Raw genomic sequence first — 17,711 nt, forward strand, 5'->3', positions numbered from 1 at the left:
AGTTTCTGTGAGCGTATTATGTTTCCTACAGACTTTAAAAAGTTTTATGTACACGACCAGAAGACCAGTAACTTGCAAGTCCACACGCTCTATGCTACAGTTGATGGTCTACAGTACTGCTTTCAAACAGAAGCTAAACAATAAATAAAAACCATATACAGATATATATATATATATATATATAAATAAAAGCCACGTGCGGGAGGGAAGTTTTGGCATGAAATGCAAATGCGGATTTTGACGCTAAACTGCATCTAGCCCTAAGAGAAGATCTCTGATCTAATAAACCGTGAGTGGATGTGTGGGGAAAAAAAAAAATAAAATCGGTCAAATCGAAAGGCATTGCACAAGAAATACTCTGGGATTGTAGAGTATTAACGTGCAGGATGTGTGACGCGCACGCTGATGTGGTTTTCTGGGAGATCCTGCAAATGAAAGCAGAAAAAGGCAAAAGAAAAAAATCTCACATGCTACAGATGTCTTTACAACAGAAGTGCTTCAAATAAACGGCTTGTGAGGTTTAAGGTTTGACTTCTGATACACCCATAACAGGATGTTGCCATTGAGAGAAGTTTTGAGTTATAAAGCCCGAACAGGATGTTTGTGTCAGTCTGAACTGTGTTAAAGCCAAAAAAATAAGAGTATGCATGGTGATTAAATCAACAATAAAGTTCGTATAACACTTTACTTGGTGCCTGTAATGTTATGTTTAATATTACATAATATGTATTATGCATATATTACAATGTGTCTGTGTGTATAATACTAACATTATAGTATTATGTAATATATATATATATATATATACGTTATATTATACACATTTAAATATATAGTACCAGACATTGGAAACATTACTATTTTTAATGTTTTTGAAGTCTCTTCTGCTCATCAAGGCTGCATTTATTCGATCAAAAATACAGAAAAAAACAGTAAAATTGTGAAATATTATTACAATTTAAAATAATAGGTTTCTGATTTAATATACTTTAAAGTATAATTTATTTATGCAAATTTTCAGCATCATTACTCCAGTCTTCAGTGTCACATGATCCTTCAGAAATCATTCTAATATGATGATTTATTATCAAAAAATAACAGCATTTATTCAAAATAGAAATCTTTTCTAACAGTATAAAGGCTTTACTATCACTTTTGATCATTTTAACACATCCTTGCTGAATAAAAGTATTAATTTCTTGCAAAAAAAGAAAAAAGAAATTACTGAACACAAACTTTTGAGTGTATAATGTTGCAGAAGATTTCTATTTTAAGTAAATGCTCTTTTTTAATTTTTGTTCATCAAAGTATCCTGAAAAAAAGTATCACAGGTTATAAAAAAAATATTTAACATTAACTTTAAATCATCATATTGGAATGATTTCTGAAGGATCATGTGACACTGAAGACTGGAGTAATGATGCTGAAAATTAGGCTTTGCATCAGAGAAATAAATTATATTTTAAAGGATATTAAAATAGAAAACCATTATTTTAAATTGTAATAATATTTCACAATATTATTGTTTTTACTGTATTTTTGGTCAAATAAATGCAGCCTTGATGAGCAGAAAAGTCTTCTTTCAAAAACATTAAAAATAGTGATGTGTCCAAACTTTTGACCGGACCGGTGCTATCTATATATATTATAAATGCATTAATATCTTTATATCACAGGCTTCAAGTGCAGTGTTGCTGAAAGAACGGCTCTGAAACGAGACAGGAATCACTCAGAAAGAGTTGAATGTTCATAAAGCATCTGTAGGTGAAGTGTATTAAGAGGTTGACTGGAGGTAAAGTGTTGGACGAAGTAAAAAACAACGTAAATACAGCTTCTGAGAGAAGGGCGTGCGGCAGCAGTGATGTGTATACGGTGGCGAACGCACGACCCACGTTGCGTACTTGCAAGTTACCCTTCGCCTAAAGTTTCCTTGAAAACGCAACAGCTGCTGTTTTGATATTAAAAGTAAGTATGTAAAAATCTGTATGTATACCGTACAAAAATCATCGAAGAGGCCATGACAGCGCTGAGCTGTGTGTTTTTTTTTTTGTTTTTTTTGTCTTTTGTGAAATTTTTCTCAGTCAAAGTTTAGGAAGACTTAAAACGTAAAAAATAAGGTCTCTTTGAAATCCAAGGAAACGTGTTCCTGCGTCGATCTCCTCGGTGGGCGGCGTCTCCTCCGATTGCTTTGTGTCGAATCCCCGGAGGAGGGCGAAGGTAAACAAAACCAAGCTTGAAAAGACAGAGGACTAAATGTTATTCCTGAGTGCAAATAAAACGACAACCTACCGAAGTCTTAGTGTCCTCTCGTCTCCAGGCAGCTCGTAGAGAGACGGAAAGAGAAGGAGAGAGCGAGAGAGGAGTGGCCGAGGTCTCGGAGTGCAACGTGCGCTTTGGAACTCAATTTCATTGTCATTTATTAAATATTCGCGGCAGCTAGTTCGGGACGCGCTGCTACGTGTCTGCCGGCTGCTCCTCTTCGTCTTCCTCCTCGTCCTCCTCCTCCTCCACCATGCTGGGTTCCGTGGAAACCTCCTCCGAAATTCCCTCCTCCGGAATTTCCGTGGATTCCGAGTCCTGCGTGATGAGAGTTTTTGAATCACTACAGCTGTTGTCCTCCTCCTCGTCCTCGTCCTCCTCTTCTTCCTCCTCGGCCTGGCTGCCGCTGTCCTTCTCCGTGTCGGATTCGCCGTCCTCCTCCAGCGTCAGCTCGAACTGGAACTTCTCGGCCCCGCCGGAGCGGCTGCCGTCCTCGGGCTGGTCGGGAGCGGGCGACGGGCTCTGGGGAATGGTGCTCTGGTACCACTCTCGGTTGTCCTCTAGCGTGTCCAGGATGTCCTGTGCGTCCGGGTGCACGAGGTCAGGCCCACGTCTCCCACAGCGGGTGCACGATATAGTCAATGAAGCCCACCTGGAGACACAGAGGATTACAGTCATGTACAATCAATCAATCAATCAATCAATCAATTTCTATAGGATTAGTTGTTAAATATATTATTGTATGTTGAGTTTATCCTGCTGTCACCCTTCATTTTTGAGCACAGATCTGAACTTAAACTTGGTTGTAATTCATGAACACTTTGGAAAACAGACTAAGATCTGTCACTTTATTTAAAGAAGACACTCAGAAGATTATTGCAGAAGTGAGGCAGTTCAAAAATGGTTACAGATAAGTTTACTGTAACTAAAATTTTTTTATTCTATACAAAAAATATAAATATATATACTATGGAAGATTGTTTCCGCCATGAAATAACAAATAAAAAAGGTAATTACGACTTTTTATCTCACAATTCTGACTTTTTTTCTCAGAATTGCGAGTTATAAAGTCAGAATTGTGATAAAAATTTGCTATTGTGAGAAAAAAAGCCAGAATTCCGACTTTATAACTCTCAATTCCGACTTTACAACTCACAATTCCGACTTTACAACTCACAATTCCGACTTTAAAACTTGCAGTTCCGATTTTATAACTTGCAATTCCGACTTTATATCTCGCAGTTCCGACTTTATAACTTGCAATTCAGACTTTATAACTCACAATTCCGACTTTAAAACTTGCAATTCCGACTTTAAAACTTGCAGTTCCGATTTTATAACTTGCAATTCCGACTTTATATCTCGCAGTTCCGACTTTATAACTTGCAATTCAGACTTTATAACTCACAATTCTGACTTTATAACTTGCAATTCCGACTTTATAACTCACAATTCTGACTTTATAACTTGCAATTCCGACTTTATAACTCACAATTCTGACTTTATAACTTGCAATTTATAACTCACAATTCTGACTTTATAACTTGCAATTCTGACTTTATAACTCACAATTCTGACTTTATATCACGCAGTTCCGACTTTATATCTCACAATTCCAACTTTATATCTCACAATTCTGACTTTATAACTTGCAATTCCGACTTTATATCTCACAATTCCAACTTTATATCTCACAATTCCGACTTTATAACTCACAATTCTTCTGACTTTATATCTCACAATTCTGACTTTATATCTCACAATTCTGACTTTATAACTTGCAATTCCGACTTTATATCTCACAATTCCAACTTTATATCTCACAATTCCGACTTTATAACTCACAATTCTGACTTTATAACTCACAATTCTGACTTTATATCTCACAATTCTGACTTTATAACTTGCAATTCCGACTTTATAACTCACAATTCTGACTTTATATCACGCAGTTCCGACTTTATAACACGCAGTTCCGACATTATAACTTGAATTCTGACTTATAACTCACAATTCTGACTTTATATCACGCAGTTCCGACTTTATATCTCACAATTCCAACTTTATATCTCACAATTCTGACTTTATAACTTGCAATTCCGACTTTATATCTCACAATTCCAACTTTATATCTCACAATTCCGACTTTATAACTCACAATTCTGACTTTATATCTCACAATTCTGACTTTATATCTCACAATTCTGACTTTATAACTTGCAATTCTGACTTTATAACTCACAATTCTGACTTTATATCACGCAGTTCCGACTTTATAACACGCAGTTCCGACATTATAACTTGCAATTCTGACTTTATAACTCACAATTCCGACTTTATAACACGCAATTCCGACTTTATATCTCGCAGTTCCGACATTATAACTTGCAATTCTGACTTTATAACTCACAATTCCGACTTTATATCACGCAATTGCTACTTTATGAAATGCAATCACGACTTTGTCATGCAATTACAACTTTATAACACTAAATTCCGACTTCATAACACGCAATTCCGACTTTAAATCTTGCAATTCCGACTGTATATCTCACAGTTCCGACTTTATAACACGCAATTCCGACTTCATAACACGCAATTCCGACTTTAAATCTCACAATTCCGACTGTATATCTCACAGTTCTGACTTTATAACATGCAATTCCGACTTCATAACACGCAATTCCGACTTTAAATCTCAACCGACGTATATCAATTCCACTTTACTTTCCGACTTCATAACACGCAATTCCGACTTTAAATCTCACAATTCCGCTGTATATCATTCCGACTTTATAACACTAAATTCCGACTTTAACACGCAATAACTCACAATTCCGCAATTCTGAGAAAAAAAGTCAGAATTGTGAGATTAAAGAGTTGCAATTACCTTTTTTAATTTTTTTATTTAGTGGCGGAAACAAGCTTCCATTCCAGTTTTATTTTGGGGTTGTTGAAGTGATTACTGCAGTGTGTGGCGTGTGCTACCTGAGACTTCTCCACCGAGGCGTTGTGCTTGTCACACATGGGGCTGATCTCCATCCCTCGCTCTCTCTCCCGGTCGCCCTGACTGAAGAACTCCTCCATGATCCGGTCCGTCCACTGTCTGTACAGCTGCAGGGGTTTGGTGGGGTTACTGAGATCCGCACAGTGCACCATGTTCTGAAGCACCTGACCGACACCAACACAGACGATATTAACACTTCTGCTTCAGTTAGACAGCTAAAACAAACTGCATGATATATTTACAATAAATCAGTATCATGAGTTACATATTAAAATGATAACTTCTTTAATGTCCAATAAACAGTTATATTTATAGTTATATTTAAATGTTAATTAAATGGGTTTATTAAACACCATTGGTCAACAAAAAGACAGTCCCGCCCCCAGCTTCACGCCATTGGCTGAGACAGAAGTGGTGTATCCTCACTTGTATCCTGTCTGAATAGTTATCCAGCAGCAACACTCCAGAACTGGTGACCTTCTTCGTCTCCACCATCGTCTTCAGATCGGCCAGCAGGTTCATATGTTTGGACATATCCGTCGCTAAGACCTTGAAGAAACGTATGAGAAAACCTTGAGACTTCGGAATAAATAAAAAAACACACACTAGATGTCATTTCAAGGAGCTCCAGCAGAACGTACGATGTCTATGACCATCTTGCGCAGCGATTGTCTCTGTTTTTTGGTCAGGTTCTGGAAGATGTCACAGTTCTCCTCCTGCAGCAGTTTGAAGCCCACCGCCAGATGATGGTTCTCCAGCACCGATGAGTCATTGTACATGAGGGCCAACTCGGAGTCTGCAGACACACACACACACACACACACACACACATGAACAAAACACGGGAAATTCTGAAGCTCCCGAACACGACCCCGACCTTGTGCTAATCTCTACATCAGCGTGACGGACGCGCCGCAAACAGCCGTGTCAGCAGCAGGACTCCATCACTGTCTGCCAGAGATTACAGCGTGTGACGCAGCGCTAAAGCCTCTCAGACAGACACACACGCTCCCATGAGGCCTGAGTCGCATTTATCTGTCGTATCAGTGCATCAGGGCTGCTTATGTCAAAATAGAGTTATGTAAGAGGTTTTGAGGACAGATGTGCTGGTCTGTCTGTCTCTGAGCTGATGGGATTTGGTTCGTCAATGCAAGACTCTGAACTGAATATATAGATCCATGCATTACGACACAAACGCTTTTAAATACATATATTGTGATTTATATAATGCATAGAGCCCGTTTTGGTCAAATAATGCCTTCTAGTCATTCTAAGCAACTATTAACCTTAGTTTACAAGTCAATATGTGGAAGGAGAACTTGATGAATTTGCTTAAAATTTGTGCCCTTCATTTTTTATTATTGTTTACTATTTTCTAAAAGCAATACACATTCTGTCATATATTCACATCATAGCACGGCCTGTCACACCTTATTGCTTAATTACAAATAGTCATAAATAATGATGAATAATTGACACTTGAATAATTGAATAATTAAATGATTATATTTAAATATTTAATTAATGAGACTGTATTTAGACATTCTAATTATTTAAGTCTCTAAATATAATCTCATTATTTAAATATCTAAATATAATAATCTAATTATTTAATTGTTATATTTAGATATTTAAATAATGAGATTACTATATTTAGATATTACATTAAATTATTTAGATATTTAAAAAATGATTATTATATTTAGACATTAAATAATTAGATTATTATATTTAGACATTTAAATAATGAAATTACTATATTTAGATATTAAATAATTTAATTATTTAGATATTTAAAAAATGCATTATATTTTGACTAACATAATTTGATTATTATATTTAGACATTAAATAATTAGATTATTATATTTATGCATTTAAATGAGATTATTATATTTAGACATAAAATTAATTATCTTATCTTATATTTAAAAAAATATTATTACATTTAGATATTAAATAATTAAATTATTTAGATATTTAAAAAATGCATTATATTTAGACAAAATAATTCAATTATTACATTTATGCATTTAAATGAGATTATTATATTTAGACATTAAAATAATTATCGTATATTTAAAAAATATTATTATATTTAGATATTAAATAATTAAATTATTTTGATATTTAAAAAAATATTTAGACAAAATAATTAGATTATTATATTTATGCATTTAAATAATGAGATTATTATGTTTAGACATTAAATAATGAGATTATTATATCTACACATTTAAATTATTTGATTATTATATTTAGATATTTAAATAGATTTTTATAGACATTTTAATAATTTGATTATTTTTAATAATGTATTATATTTAAATAATTTAAAAATTAGATTATTATATGTAATACATTTAAATAAATAATGATATTATTATATTTAGAAATGTAAAAAAAAAAAAAAAATATTATTTAACCTTGAACAATTTTTACTAAAAGCATGGCTGCAGAGTTGTTTTTTAATGTTTTAAAATGTGCTTTATTATTATTATTATTATTATTAATAGTATTTTCTGTATCCTGTAACAAGCAATCAAATACATGACCACTGTTTAGTTCATTTTAATATAATTGATCATGTGCTCAGTTGTTTGAATGACTCGTGTATTAAAGCACACTTACTGGTGTTAATGAGGAACTGGTTGGAGACGCCCGGGTGGTCGACGTCGTGAATTGCACTGGCGAAAATGGCAGCGAGAATTTCAAGGTCTGTGAAAACCGCCTGAAAGAGAACAACATGTGGATCAGTGCGGTCAGTGAGAGCAGACATTACCTTCACCACATAACCTTTTCATGAATCCAGTTAATGGGCTCATATGCTACACCTGTAGTCAACTTATAATGTCAGTCAAGGCGTGTTGCACTAAAAACATTCAAAATTCAGTTGTTCCACAACTCTATATGTGAATAACCTCTGTTATGTGAAATGACCAACAATGGCCAGTTGTTGAACACTGAATAGGTGTTGATGTGGGCAGTAAACATTCACGGTTGTGGCATCAATACAATGGCCATTTTTTGTAGCTTAGTTTCCATGAATGTTCCGGGTGGAAGGTCTGCAATGAACCGCAGCTCTCACCTCCAAAGCAGGCGTGGAGAGCAGCACGTGTGTCGACTGCGTGACGTCAGCAGCATGAATGTTATTGTGATATGCAACATCAGCATGGTAATGGTCTTCTAAGGTCATCAGGTACGTTATGAAAGTGTCCAAGGGAATTTTAAATGTTTTGAGCAAATCCCTCTCCTGTGGGAGAGAAAACAGAGAGATAAGGGAATGCAAGTATCCATTAAAAACAACATGGAAATGCATATAATTTCAGTCTTGTGACTCAGCATGTCCTAACCAGATGCGATGCGATAAGACTCCAGTGACAAGCGATTTGTCAACAACAAAACAAAACCAATCCAAAATCACAGCCAATCAGAAGAGTGAGTGGGCGGAGTCTCTCTGCAAGCGCACTGCACTCGCAAACAAATTGATCAAAAAGCACAGCCAATCAGAGGAGCGTGTGGGCGGAGTCACTCTGCAAGCGCACTGCACTCGAAAACAAATCGATCTAAAATCACAGCCAATCAGAGAAGCATGTGGGCGGATTGTCTCTGTCTCTCTGCAAGCACACTGCACTCGCAAACAAATTGATCAAAAAGCACAGCCAATCAGAAGAGCATGTGGGAGGAGTCACTCTGCAAGCGCACTGCACTCGCAAACAAATCGATCAAAAAGCACAGCCAATCAGAAGATGTGTGGGAGGAGTCTCTGTAAGCGCACTGCACTCGCAAACAAATCAATTCAAAATCACAGCCAATCAGAAGAGTGTGTGGGCGGAGTGTCTCTGCAAGTGCACTGCACTCGCAAACAAATTGATCCAAAATCATAGCCAATCAGAAGATGTGTGGGAGGAGTCTCTCTGCAAGAGCACTGCACTCATAACCAAATCGATATAAAATCACAGCCAATCAGAAAAGTGTGTGGGCGGAGTCTCTGTAAGCGCACTGCACTCGCAACCAAATCAATTCAAAATCACAGCCAATCAGAAGAGGTGTGGGAGGAGTCTCTGTAAGCGCACTGCACTCGCAACCAAATCAATTCAAAATCACAGCCAATCAGAAGAGCGTGTGGGCGGAGTGTCTCTGCAAGCGCACTGCACTCGCAAACAAATTGATCCAAAATCACAGCCAATCAGAAGATGTGTGGGAGGAGTCACTCAGCAAACACTCTGCACTCGAAAACAAATCTATCCAAAATCACATCTAATCAGAAGAGCATGTGGGCGGAGTCTCTGTAAGCGCACTGCACTCGCAACCAAATCAATACAAAATCACAGCCAATCAGAAGAGCGTGTGGGCGGAGTGTCTCTGCAAGTGCACTGCACTCGCAAACAAATTGATCCAAAATCACAGCCAATCAGAAGAGGTGTGGGAGGAGTCACTCAGCAAACACTCTGCACTCGAAAACAAATCTATCCAAAATCACATCTAATCAGAAGAGCATGTGGGCGGAGTCTCTGTAAGCGCACTGCACTCGCAACCAAATCAATACAAAATCACAGCCAATCAGAAGAGCGTGTGGGAGGAGTCTCTGTAAGCGCACTGCACTCGCAACCAAATCAATTCAAAATCACAGCCAATCAGAAGAGCGTGTGGGCGGAGTGTCTCTGCAAGTGCACTGCACTCGCAAACAAATTGATCCAAAATCACAGCCAATCAGAAGAGGTGTGGGAGGAGTCACTCAGCAAACACTCTGCACTCGAAAACAAATCTATCCAAAATCACATCTAATCAGAAGAGCATGTGGGCGGAGTCTCTCTGCAAGTGCACTGCACTCGCAACCAAATCAATTCAAAATCACAGCCAATCAGAAGAGGTGTGGGAGGAGTCACTCTGCAAGCGCACTGCACTCGCAACCAAATAAAAAAGTGTATATTGTTTATCCAGCTGCGATGTCACAGAAATAGAATGTTAGAATCCTAAAGTAGAATCAACTCTTATCACCGTTAGGACAAAAACTCTGATCAACATGGAAAAGACGCCTTTTATGGCATATCGCGGCATCAAAACGCATCTGGTTAGGACACAGCGTCAAACACGTATTAGCACAGTAAACAAAGACCATTGGTGAATGTTTATGATTGTTCTTACCTGAAATATAGTGTACATCATCACCGTTAATGGCCTGTTGCCTGAAAACTCTGTGACTTTAAAAACATTAAGGCCCCATTTGTTTATGTCCTCCAGTTCCTGAAACAAAGCAGCAGATCATTAGATGGTGCTGTGGTGTGTGTCATGCCACTAAACTAAATTACTAATTGGTTTCATAATTGATGAACTCTGTAACATCGACACTGTTACTGAGAATCAACACTGAACTGACTTGAGCTGAATAATGACACTATTGTCTTCTGTAGAGCCGCTTTATACAGTAGTTGCAACTTTTGACAATGTAATGCAACTGAATTGAATCAACAGGACCAAATTAAGCTGAAAAATGACACTATTGTCTTCTGTAGAGATGTTTTATCGTTTGCTTCATAACTAATAAACATTGCAACACTGACAATGTTACTGAACTGAATCAACACTTCTAAATTAAGCTGAAAAATGACACTATTGTATTTTAAGCTGAAGCTGAAATTGAGGTAGTTTCTTTATTGATAGATTTTCCTGTTTAGTAACAGGAAGCTGCTTTGAAGCAATCTTTTTTGTATAAAGCGTTTTATATATATATATATATATATATATATATATCCTGTTTGAACTGCCTGCTCAAGGCGGGACTCGAACCCCGGCCCATCCGCATGGGAGGCGGGTGCTTTAACAAGGAGGCTTAAGACCACGGTCCGTTACATCTAAAAAAATGAGACTTGACTAAACCCATTTGCAAAATGCATTAAAAAAATACATGTTGGTTTGGCTTTCATAACAGCCACACAATGTTCTGGAATGATCCGGGAGTCGTTTTTAAAAATAACCAGTGAATTTGAGGAAATTGGTCTGAATAACCTGCTGAAAAGAGCGGTGTATGTTGGGTTTTTAATGCATTCATCAATCAGCATGTTGATGAACACTAGCAAAATGCCGGTCGACAACCTTCCTGTTGAACAGCGTGACACTAAACCAGCATGGAAACTCATGCTGGTCCAAGCTGGTCTTTTCAGCAGGGCACAAAACCTTTCCAATTCCACGTCATCCGTCCACGTCATCCCAATGACCTTTCATCAAGGACTACTAGAGTCTGTGATCAGGTCCAATCAGGATTCAATTGAGAGGATTGAGGTTATGTCCGAGTTTGAAGTGCTTGAAGGAGCTCTCCAACACAAAAAAGCCTGCCTGACATCCCTGTCACTCACCTTGGCTAAGGAGTCTTCCGTATCCGTCTTGACCCCGAAGCGAGGGATGTTGGAATTGGTGAGGCTGGTGCTGTGCATGAGTTTTTTCACCCCGCTGATCTGACACATGGGCTTTTTCTTCTTCTCCTTCTCCTTCTGCGTCTGCGGAGAGGGCATCTCCACATCGTGCTGTTTGTCTGGAGGAGAGAGAGCGCGAACGTCACATAAACTCACGATAACACTGACACGTCGACTGCATTGATGTTTTTGAGATTGATGGTTTACCTAAAAATGTGTTGGAGATGTACTCTGAGACCTGGTTGCCAGATCTGCTCATCTCAGACAGGTGGGTTAACTCCCTGTTCAGCATCCGCTTGAACTAGATAGACAGACAGATAGATATGATTTATGATTAGGTGACACATAGACAATGAATAAATTAATCAACTGAATTTTAAAATCAATCAGCTGTAACCTTCTACTCTAATCAGTGTGAGAACAGACTGTTCTTAAATACACCCTTAAATAAAAACCTAAAAACAACAACAACAGCAACACACACACACACACACACACACACACACACACACACACACATATATATATAATTTTTAAATAATTTTGCAATGCAAAAACTTTCTCAAAATGTTTGCTATCTATCTATCTATATATAAAATGAAATAATAATAATAATAATAAATATATGAAAATAATTGTGCAATGCAAAAAACATTCACTTTCTAAAAATGTCTGATACATATATAATGAAATAATAATAAATATATAATTTTATATATTATATATAATATATATAAAAAAATATATAATTTTGCTAATCAAAAATTGCAATTTTTTTCAAAATTTTTAAAATGATATTGCATATATATATATATAACATGAAATAATATTAAATAAATAATATAACAATTTTTAAAATAATTTTGCAATGCAAAAACTTTCTAAAAATGCTTGCTATATATATATATATATATATATAATAATAATAAATATATGAAAATAAAAAAATAAAAAAATTTTTAAATGCAAAAACATTCAAACATTCTAAAAATGTCTGATATATATATATATATATATATATATATATATATATATATATATAAATGAAATAATAATAATACTAATAATAATTAATATATAATTTTGCAATGCAAAAACATTCTAAATTCAATCTAATTCTTTTTCTTAATACACATTCGTTTTTTTCCCTTGTAATTGTCACACAAATTTGCCGTACCTAAAAATACTTTAATCTGTATCTGCAAGTCTTACATTACAAATGCACTGATTTTCAACATCACACCATCAACACTGAATATATCTGCGTATGGCAGTTTAGCAAAGATCCACCTAAAGCCTTCAAAACTCATCACACAAAAATCGAGAAACTCGTTTTTTCTCACGCCGTACAGACACTGTCCTGTTTGGATCATTGCATAAAATATTAATCTCTGCTAATTTACATGTAATTTACAAGTGGCGTACCGCACTTATTTGAATACATCAATTCATGACGACACAAAACCCACAACTAAAGAACGAAGGTAAATGCAGAGAGCCCAAATTGATTGTTTTGTTCACGTTTTGCTACTTTACAACCTCTATATTTGTCCAAGCCTACAGATTCATAAATCCATATTCAGAAAAATCATACCTTTATATATCCCCATGACACTGAGCGTAAATAATTTGCGTCAGGCATCTTCGCTAAAGCTCCAAATGCACACAAAAGCAAGAAATGAACCGCTCCTAGATCCTTCAGACAAGGCGACGCAAACGCTTCTGCAGTCTCAGTCTCAGAACTGCATGTGTGGATCAGGTGGAGGTGTGATGGAGGTGCGGAGGCTGGCAGACATGGCTCGGCTAGGCGAGGAAGATGCTGTGCTGCTCGACACCTTCCAAATATGGGACTGCTTGTATAATGGATGCTGCTCGTGCCCCTCCACACAGCCAATCACGGCTCATTACTGAGAGGGAGAGATGGGGGCAGGAGCGCCGTCACCCGCTGATGGAGGACGCAGGCCTTGGAGAACAACACGGATTTCACAGCTCACCTTGTACCTGGTATAATCATGAGCGGCAGTGTGTTCAGTTGACTCATCAGAGGAGTGGATCTGCTCACGTGATCTCTTCAAGTATTGATAGAAAGATTGATATAATTTGGTCCTTATAAAATATTTGGCTGCTATTATCGGCACTGACCAATCAGAAGCAGGAGCTTCCACTTGCATCAGAGCAAACTTTTTTTCATTTTTTTTTTTTTCCCAAGCACTTTGAGAAAAAAATTGTGTAATATTGTATGGCAGCTTTTCAATGATAACTTTAAAAATTAAAACATTTAAATTAATATATTTTTTTATTTAATGTATTTAATTAATATATCTTTCAAATATAAACAAAATAAAATAATTTATAATTAAAATAAAAATAATAATAAATTTAAAATATAATACGTACAATCAAAAATAAATGAATAGAATAAAAATTAAAAAATAATAAAAAATATTCAACTTGTTATTAAACTGGTATTAAGTATTAAACTGGACTTTAAAAAATATGCATAAAATAGTATTGCAGTGTTTTGATAACAATGATAATGATAACATTAAAAATAAAATATTTATATTTTATTACTTTTTAATATATTTAGTTAATATTTTCAAATATCAAAAAATAATTTATATTAAATATTATATATGTATATATATATAATATTTTTATAATTAAAATAAAATAAATGAATACATTTTAGAATCGAAAATAAATAAAAATAAATAAATAGAATAAAAAGTATAGTAAGTATTAAACTGGACTTTAAAAATACATACATAATAAAAGCACTCAATTATATGATAACATTACAAATATTTATATATTTTTTATTTAATATATTTAATTAAAATTTCTTAAAAAAATAAAAAAATACAAATAATTGAATACATTCAAAATATAATATGTACAATTGAAAAGAAAATAAGTAAATAGAATAAAAATAAAAATAAAATAAAAAGTATTAAGTATTAAGATGTTAGAAAAATACCATAACAAAACCGTATGGCAGCGTTTCAATGATAATGTTCATAAATAAAATATATTATTATTATTTATATTTTATTATTTTGTAATATATTTAATTAACGCTTCTTTCAAATGTCAAAAATTCAAAATAAATTCATGAATTATAATAAAATAAAAACAAATGAATACATTTAAAATATAACATGTATAATTGAAAATAAATAAAATAAAAATAAAAAGTATTAAATTCACTGAACGTATAAATAATAGATATTTTTAGGATCAATTTCTAGATAAATAAAAGAAAAGAAAAAATAATGTTTTCATCTCACATAATAAAATAATTTTATTTAAAATAACTATAATATGTATATATTTCTCGTTAGATACAATCGTCAACACTGGCCATTGAAAAACTGCCATTACACCAAAGCAGGGCCTGGTTGTTGGGATGTTCGTGAAGACAATTAATTTCAAATCCATGATAGTCAAAAAGAGGAAGTAGTTAAACTTCTCAGACTGTAAAACTCTTGTATAAGTGTAAATATTGACATGCTGATAAACAGGCTCTAATCAAAGGCCAATCAGAAGTGCTCGTCTCTGATGACACTTGCTACCTGGAGAAGGAGATCTGGAAATAAAACAACATGTCTGGAACAATACGGCAGCATTCATATGGAGATATCCACCCCCGTCCGAGCAGAACACGAGGCTTTCATGTGGCCGGGGCTGAAGTTCTCATTTGAAAAACAAATGGAGAGATCAGTGGCTCTTTTATGGAAGCAATAGCCATTGGCTGGATTTGTTTGTGGCTGATTTGAATATGAACCTGAAGCCCGAACCATTTGGCATCGATGCTATATTATCAGGAGAAATATGAGGCCTCTGCGGTGGCGTATTACGTCAAAGCATTTCTTTATGCAAAGAGAGATATTATGTGGTTCAGTAATAACAAGGAAATAAAGCTTGAGAGAATCCTTGTGTGTGTCGATTTATTATTGTTTGTTGTATAACCAAGAACTCCCTAAATGACATTTTAGAGTCAGAAAACGTTAGATTTTCGCTGGTTGCACACAATCGATAGATGTGCATTTTGGGATATCGCATAAAACAACGATGGATGGAAACGCCAAGATGAGCCTCAATTAAAAAAATGTGCATAAAAAACGTATGTGCTCAATTGAGGCGGATACATTTTTATAAAATCATTTGATGCACAACAAAAAACACGACTTTGCCTCAGCAGAGGATGTGATAGGATAACTGAATGAACCAGCGGACCAATCGCATCACAGCATCTCAAACACAAGAGAACATGACAGTGTTTGTTGAGTTTCATCTGCATTTATGATGTCTGAAAAAGAGCCACAGTTTCAACTTTGGATGGAAACATAGCTAGTGATGTCTGGTTGATGACTTCTCTGATTCATAAACTCACATATTATCATTTTGAATCTGATCAGATTTATAATCTGTTTATAAGCTGTTATATTATATGCACTATTTGTTGTGATATTTTTTTGTTGCCAAATAATAATTTTAATGAATAAATATTTATAAAATATCAAATAAAATATTTAATTCTTTATTGAAACATTTAATGAAACATTTAATTTAATTTATTAATTTTTTATTTAAAATATTTAATTAATATGTCTTTCAAAAATAAAAATAAATAAAAACATGAATAAAAATAAAATAAAAATAATTGAATATATTTAAAATATAATATGTACAATAAATAAATAAACAAAATAAAAAAAAATTAAAAAGTATTAAATACACTGGACTTTAAAGAATATACATTAAAAAAAATATATATAATAAAAATACATTTTTAGGATCAATTTATAGATGAATAAAGAGAAGAAAAAATTATGTTTTCATCTTAGATATATAATGTCGGGCAGTTTTGAGTCCTTTGTGTATGGAGCTGTTTTTGCATTATTTGTTAATGTTAATAAATGTTTTTGTTTTTTTAGCTAAATAATAATTTTATTTTTTTAAATATGTACAATTTTAATAAATAAATACATTTTATAAATATCAAATAAAATATTTAATTCTTTGTGTATATATATATATATATCCTTTTCAATAACTTTAAAAATAAAAAAAATACATTTTACTTCATTCAAATATGAAAAAATAAAAATATATAATTAAATATTATACATAATATTTATAATTGAAATAAAATAATACATTAAAAATATAATATGTACAATCAAAAATAAATAAATAGAATAAAAATTAAAATCAAAATAAAAAATATTAAACTTTTTATTAAACTATTGGTATTAAGTATTAAACTGGACTTTAAAAATATACATAATAAAATTGTATGGCAATGTTTCAATGATAACATTAAAAGATAAAATATGTATATTTTATTTAATATATTTCATTAATATTTCTTCCAAATATATAAAAATTCAAAAACAAAATAAAATAAAAATTATTGAATATATTAAATTATAATATTTTAATTATAATATGAATTACATTATATTATGAATAATACATTACTATGAATATCAATAATGATATGAATAATAAAATTGAAATATAATATGTAATGTATATATATATATATATATATATATATATATATATATATATATATATATATGTTTTGGGGTTGGATTTCCAGCAAAAATAACTTATTGAAATTGTACATGTCGGTCATGTCGCCCACCATAGCCATGAAGCATAATAAACGAAGGTGAAACAGGATCCTGTAAGAAACGCTGCCATACAGTACAGCAGATTCTGATTAATTATAGACTAGTGCTAACTCGAGGGAGTGCGGTCGTGCCGTAGGAAGAGTCTGGCTGCAGGTCGAGGCCGGTGTCACACTGATGGAAACGTCATGTGGAACAAGGGGGAAAACCTCTGACCACACCCCAAAATCTGCCGGCAGCTCTTTCACGCTCATCATCAGAAAGGCAACTCTATTTCTGGAGATCTAATTATCGCCACGTCAAGTTTTATTGTGAACATGCACACTCATAATAACACACATCTGACGGATACTAAATGCATCCTGGAACTGGATGAACTCGCATCTAAAGT

At 34.0% G+C, this 17,711-nt stretch overlaps 1 protein-coding gene across 1 annotated transcript in view; it reads right to left on the reverse strand.

The window, feature by feature from the left end:
• Nucleotides 1-1,534: 1,534 nt before the first annotated feature.
• LOC125262530 (cAMP-specific 3',5'-cyclic phosphodiesterase 4D-like) overlaps nucleotides 1,535-17,711 on the reverse strand; it is a 298,694-nt gene continuing 282,517 nt past the window's right edge. Inside the window, 10 exon segments of the mRNA XM_048181333.1 lie at nucleotides 1,535-2,862; nucleotides 2,864-2,911; nucleotides 5,248-5,430; nucleotides 5,693-5,815; nucleotides 5,908-6,062; nucleotides 7,897-7,996; nucleotides 8,354-8,518; nucleotides 10,414-10,512; nucleotides 11,622-11,797; nucleotides 11,886-11,979. Coding sequence (XP_048037290.1) covers nucleotides 2,455-2,862; nucleotides 2,864-2,911; nucleotides 5,248-5,430; nucleotides 5,693-5,815; nucleotides 5,908-6,062; nucleotides 7,897-7,996; nucleotides 8,354-8,518; nucleotides 10,414-10,512; nucleotides 11,622-11,797; nucleotides 11,886-11,979 — 1,551 coding nt within the window. The 3' untranslated portion in view covers nucleotides 1,535-2,454.

The sequence above is a fragment of the Megalobrama amblycephala genome, linkage group LG2 (assembly GCF_018812025.1).
Source record: "Megalobrama amblycephala isolate DHTTF-2021 linkage group LG2, ASM1881202v1, whole genome shotgun sequence".
Taxonomy (NCBI): Eukaryota; Metazoa; Chordata; class Actinopteri; order Cypriniformes; family Xenocyprididae; genus Megalobrama; species Megalobrama amblycephala.